Source organism: Lolium rigidum, chromosome 2 (genome assembly GCF_022539505.1).
Source record: "Lolium rigidum isolate FL_2022 chromosome 2, APGP_CSIRO_Lrig_0.1, whole genome shotgun sequence".
Taxonomy (NCBI): Eukaryota; Viridiplantae; Streptophyta; class Magnoliopsida; order Poales; family Poaceae; genus Lolium; species Lolium rigidum.
In genome coordinates, this window is record NC_061509.1 from 199,240,435 (window position 1) to 199,247,216 (window position 6,782).

At 42.3% G+C, this 6,782-nt stretch overlaps 1 protein-coding gene across 1 annotated transcript; it reads right to left on the minus strand.

Annotated features, from left to right (window-relative positions):
* Positions 1-1,883: 1,883 nt before the first annotated feature.
* On the minus strand, positions 1,884-6,504 carry LOC124692818 (polyadenylate-binding protein RBP47-like; the record flags this gene model as incomplete). Its single annotated transcript, XM_047226251.1, is given in 6 exon segments — positions 1,884-2,279; positions 4,012-4,108; positions 4,223-4,353; positions 4,458-4,513; positions 5,156-5,609; positions 6,186-6,504. Coding segments are annotated over 6 exon segments (1,213 nt in total), but the record flags the coding sequence as incomplete, so codon positions are not given.
* Between the last annotated feature and the right edge of the window lie 278 nt (positions 6,505-6,782).

A 6,782-nucleotide genomic window follows, 5' to 3' on the forward strand; every position in this document is an offset into this window, starting at 1 on the left:
ACAATGAAAAAGAGCAAAGAAAACAGGGGTGTTGATGCCCTTTCTCGAGTCAAATTCAACCTAATGCAATCTTCTCCTCCGCTACATGTAGATGGGTGACTGAAGTGGTAACCATTTACACAAATGATGACAAATGTAAGGACATGATAGCTCAATTGTCTGCCTCTACAAATTCAGTGCCGAATTACATATCTGAAAAGGGTATTCTCAGATACACAAACAAATCGGTCATCAACAGAAAAACTGAACTAATAACCAAATTTATAAATGCATTGCACATTTGGGAACTAGGACGGCATTTTCGTGAGAAGACCCCATACTTGAGGCAGAAGCCCCTTCTCCACTAGCCTGACATGAAGCAGCGGGTAAGCAAATTTATCAAAGCATGTCATGTCTATCAACTGAATAAGTTTGAACATTTGCAAGTATCGTAGTCTGCCCCCAACCACTGCAAATTCTAGACTACGCTTGGATTCACATTAGCATGGACTTTGTGGAAGGTTTACCTACATTTGCAAATGCAAATTTGATACCAGTAGTGGTCGATAGATTCACCAACTATGCTTACTTCATAGCCATGAAATGCCCAAGCAATGTCCGTTAGTTGCGAGAGCTTTTGATGAACAATATCTTCAACCTATATGGACTTCCTTAAGTTATTGTCACTTAGAGGGGCATAAGCTTCACTAGTACTTTATAGCAAGAATTGTTCAAGTCATAAATTTAATTTCAGCACATCTTATCACGCAAGACTGATGGTCCGACTAAAAGAGTCAATCAATACTTGGTAAAATACTGAAGATAGATGGATTTTTTGGCACCCCAAGAAGTGGCACAAGTGGCCCACAATGGCTGAGTGGTGGTACACCACAAGCTTTCATACCTCCCTGAAAATGGCACCTTTCCATACACTTTATGGAAGGTCGCCTCCATTGTTAGCTGAATTAGTCGTACCTATTGATCCAGATATGGTTTCTCAAGCTATTTCCTTAAACCATCAACAAATTTCATCACAACTTAAAAGATAACCTCATCAAGGCACAGAACATAATGAAGAATTATGCAGATAAAAACATATCGGGGAGAGAATTCCTTGTAGGAGACATGGTGTACTTAAAGCTTGAACCATCCATACACACCTCCCTCAGCATTGGCAGATACTTGAAACGGCATGCTAAGTATTACAGGCTACTTAGCATTTTGGAGAAAATTGGTCCAGTTCTTAAGGACTCCTCCTTGCCGATGGTTGTCAGCTACACCCAGCATTCCATGCCAGCCAACTCAAGAACCACATTGGTGACAAATTGCCAATGCCATTCAAAGTACACATTTTTCACCGCTCAATCCAGATGGGACTATCCTGATAGCAACTGAAGCCATTCTCAAAAGGGAACTAATACCCAGAGTTCAAAGAACCGTTAGCATTCATGTGGTACGGTGGCTTGTGAAACCGATCAATCTAGTCTGAAGCCACGGGGGAAGATTCTGTATTTATCAAATAGATTTCCTTTGCTTCAAGCACATGCGTCATATCAACAGAGCGAGATTCTGTTAAGTCATTTTAACTCTGTCCGGCTCATCGTCCTCCGTTGATTTGCCATCTGATAGCCAATCCCTGTGTATACATCAGCACGCCGCATCACCGCATCAAGGTCAATCTTGTCTAACAAATATTGCGTCAGGCCCGATATTGTCAGGCAATATGAACACAAAAGGGTAAGCTAATGATATCCACAAAAGGGTAACTTCTACCATAAGACTTGGCATTTGGATGGAAATAGGATATCACGACAAGAACAGATACAAATATCAGAGCCAGACATTCAAAAATAACCTAGCAATTAGCCAACTGTAATCTTATCATACTAAGAAAAACAAAGCAATTGGACGTACAACTGATAGTTTTATTACCAAGTCAAAATTTCTTAAAAAGAATACGAATAGCTCTTTATTGTCTACAAGCCTTAGGTTCTACTAGCAGCACAAATCTGCAGACATCACATTCATATACCTGTCTCTCTCGCCCACTTTTATGGCCATCTATAATATGTCATCATACGCTACTATGCTTACTGGACCAAAACCTTGTTTTCCATTGGAGGAAACAGAGACAACCTCTCTCGTCAGCTCACTAGTTGCTGGTTACCGTAGAAAGGGTAGGCTCCATAGGCCGCAGCATACATGTTTGGGTGGGGAACTGGCGACCCGTAGCCATATCCACCATAGAATGGCGTTCCATAGTACATGCCATTCCGTCTGTGGCCAGAATCACCCCTAGACTGGAAAAAACAACATTATGATTTGTCAGCACAAACAATACATCGTTAAACATAAAAATGATACTACAGCAGCTAAAAAATAACTTAGGAGTAATCTACACGCAAGAATAGAGCAGAAGTGGTTAAAAGCTGATACATGCAAGCAGCGAGAAAAGGATACAACACAGCTCACAGCTGAGTGCTCTCCTTTGAGTTGACAGAAAAGGATACAACACAGCTCACACAGGTTTGAGAAAAGGCTGGCTATGATACACGGAACAGGGCATTCCATTGCCTGATAATGCACAACACAACCAAATGACTCGTGCTATCAACATTTGAAGCAATCAAGGTGCATGTGGCCACAGATCAATGAGCGGTGACTGATGACCATGCATGGTAGCCCAGGATATAATAAAGGAAGCCATGCACCACAACGGTCAGCATTGGGTATCAAGATGCCTAGTACAATACGAGGAACCCTACTTGTTCTGTACACATGGGAAACAGTGGTAATCTTGCACGATATTCACTGCTTTTGAACAAACTCAGGATCGGAGTTTTGCCAAAACATATGCATCTACAAAATAAAATAAAAGACTGCATGCTCCCCTACTTGCAGGGATGACTCAGGTAACATAATTAAACCCTTACGCTATAGCTGTATTAACTACTAGGTCAGTTCAGGAGGCATCTTCTTGGTGTGAACACATTTTTACAGAGAAACAGAGCCCTTCTCAACAAGCATGCCTGCAATCATAGCTGTCAGGAGGGGACAAGCGATTCCACTTTTAGTTTCTAACAGATTTCAAATGCCTGTTACCACTGGCTTAAGCCTCTATTATGATCTTCTCCACCAATAATGGCTCATGCATATCCTTGGCACATGACCCAATTATGTGGCGCATGAGGAAAGTGGCACAACTACCTCCAGTAGTACAATACTAGATGGCGTTCTAGACACATGCAGCCAAACTTTTTCAATTTGTAATCATATTTCATAATATACCAATATAGGCCAAATGGCAACGATATTACTAGATTTTTCAGGAAAAATATTTTCATAATATAGTAATTGAGACCAGGCCCACATCAAAACATCTATTTACGAATGTAGGGTATCAGATAAGATTAGCTTATTGTTTTACTTCCGGTTGTGCTGCTTGGGCCTAGATAAAACTGGACTGCATTCCAATTAGATAAGGGAAGATTAAATTATATCTTTTAGCGCCCATTGAGAAGGAAATGAGATTTTTCTCCAAAATCAATCTCACAAGCCGCATGACCATGGCTAGAGCTGGATCAGAGACAATACCACCCAAACACAGGGCTACAGGACCTAAACCTGCACTGTATCACAACTACAGGTTTCTATGTCTAGCACGCAACAACATCTCATGCATAGGGAGAAATTACCATGGGCACATATCAAACACTATTTCTTTCTTCCAAAAGATTCAATGAAAAAACTAGAGATAAACAACACCCAAAACAAACTAATTTATAACTGAGTCATGCAAAACACATCCAAATGCAAGTCACAAAATGCAACAGTATGTAGGAAACTTTTATTTCTGATTTGAAGAATATCCTGAATAGTGTAAACATGTGCAATTAATGCAAATTATCTTTGTCAATGCAGATTTACAGATGTGCATTAAGCAAGTGTTGAATAAGTCAATCAAAGAGTTGATGATATCGTAATCTGGTGAGATTAATTAAAGATACAATTACAGTCTAGACAAGTTCAAACCTGTTTGCTTGCTGGACTGCGTCCCCAAGAAAGACGAACTGCCTGTTTCCCAATTGTTGATCCACTCAACCCTTGTAGTGCTTCTTCTGCATCAGCTCTGCAACAAGGTATTCATTTCACATAATATCAAATGTTGCAGCAAGAACCGATAAATACTTCAGCATCTAACAATTTCTTATAAGGGTGTATACAAAGATCTTCATAATATTACCTGTTGACAAATTGAACAAAGCCACACTGTTTCCCAACAGGAATTTTGACAGAGGCAACATCGCCATACTTTGCAAATGCTTTCCTTAGTTCATCTTCACTGACATTGGGGTCAAGCCCACCAACATATACCTACAACAAAAACTGATAAGATACTAGTCTTTCTACACATAAGAATCTATAGATTTGTTTAGACAAAGAGATAGAAAGGTAACAACTGGGAAACAAGCACATACTGTCTTGTTAGTCGAGTCCCCATCTGATTGCCTTGGTGGAGAGGAGCCAGAATCACCTGAAAGTACAATAATCATAGATATTAAAACAATGATAGATATAAAAGTGAGAAACTGATAATTAGTGATCAGCAAGGCATTAGACAGGCAGCAGACCAAGCGCCTAGAAACTAAGTGCCAATTGAGGGGCCAGGTGATTTGCCAATGCAGGATAAATATGCTAGATGGCAAGGCAGGAGAGTGTCTCCTAGACGGATGCAGATCACTGAACCTAAAATACTTCTGCATAACAAAACACTGAGCATCAAACTGAAGTAGTGATACTAACATGTCTGACCGACCAACAAGGCCCCAAGCATTTGCTTGGTGTTACTCCCTTCACATCACAAAAAGATGACATGGTTTTCAAGATTTACCTTTGCCCACTAACTTTTACTATAATATATGTAAACCAAGAAAAATATTGTATTATGAATACATTTTTAGTTTCAATTCTAAACATATGATTACATGTTCTTGATCTATATTAATAGCAATACTTATAGTCAGAATTTCAAAAGTTTAACTTAAATCATATCCGAAAAGTCAACAATTTGTTATATGGGAGGAGTAGAATGCCATAATTACTGCAAATGCCAACACCAAGCTCGAACATGATACCAAACATGTTACTCAAAACAAGTTTGAAAATATGGAAATACCTGTAGTTCTTCTAGGAGTTGCAGGTCCTATGCGAATTGGCCGAGTGGAGCAATATACACCATTCATTTCAGTCATGGCATGAGTTTTGTCATTATCATCTCCAAACCTAACAAACCCGTATCCCCTAGAACGGCCCGTGTTTGCATCAATAATAACTTTAGCTCCTTTCACAGATCGATATTTGTTAGCAAAAAGTTCCATCAACATTTCATCGGTAACATCAACAGCTAGATCACCAACAAAAATTGAGTGATCAGAAGCAAGTTCGGAGCGTTTTTCTCCCACACTATATGATGCCCAATTTAACTTAAAAGCTCGGTCAGTATTAGGCATTACATGACCGGCAAAATTCTGAAGTGCTTTCTCTGCTGATGCATGGGAACAGAACTCTACAAAACCATAACCCTCAGAAACTCCAGAATGCCTATTGCGAATAACTTTAATTGTCACCACCTACAGAACAGATGGGTGGAAAGAATGACAGTTAGCAATGCATGGAAGACACAATGGTATAACCTAGAAGTGTGATGTGTTCTCTTCACATGGTAAATTCAAGAAAAAGTAATCTTTGCGTATGCTCCATATATCTCTAGCAAATTGTAATGTGTCTCATGCATTCATCCAAACAACATAAGTGTAAACTGAAAAGTTGGTGCCTTTACCATCGTAGCAACACTAAATCTACAGAAACTCGCACATCCATGGGATAATTCGCCACAAACATCATTTAATATATTGGCTATTGCACCCGAGTACATTTCCAAATCCAGGTTCCGGATTGTGGCAAAACAACTAACTAGTCGATTTCAACCATACTGCATGGATTGGTCTCAAAGCTGTCAACTTTAGCATTTATCAAGCCAACAGTAGGAAAAACACACAGCTTTATCATTACTACACATATGTTAACCGCAAAATTAGCTTTGCTATCTCGATTTGCAACACAATTGAAGAAATAAAACTGGATTTGAGAGATCCGCCACGGGCAAGGCTGGATCGGATAAGCGGGCTCGTGAAGGCCTAACTAACCTCGCCGCTTGGGCCGAAGCAGCTGTGGAGGTAGTTCTCGTCCATCCAGTACTGGAGGTCGCCGACCCAGATCGTCCGGTTCTCGTCACCCCCGTTCCCGCCGGATCCAGCCGATGGCGGAGGCGGAGTGACCGAGGCCGGCGGCGCGAAATGCTTGACGTACTGCGGCGGAGGAGGCGGGGGCGCGGCCACCATCGGCGGCGGCGGGGGGTAGGGGAGGACGACCCACCGCGGCTGCGGCATGTGGTGGTGCGGGTGCGGGTGGCCGTGGCCGTGCGGCACCGGTGGGCCGTGGGCGTGCGGATGTGGGTGCGCCACAGCTGCCGCCGGAGCATCGGTCGTCGCCGCCGCCATCTGCATCGTCGCCGTCGTCGCAGCAGGCTCCGCCGCCGCCGCTGTGGGGAGCAGGAGAGGTTGTGTGGAGGGTCGGGAAGAGTGGAGGCGGAAAGAGAGGGAGCTCGTGGCTGTGGGTGAGGCTAGGAATATATAGGGCGTTAGAAGCGGATCTGGGCCGTCAGATCTAGGATTTCGCGGGCGCCTGGCCGTCCGATGCGGCTGCTGCGAGGGGGCTGACGCGTGGGACCGGCGTCAGTTTGC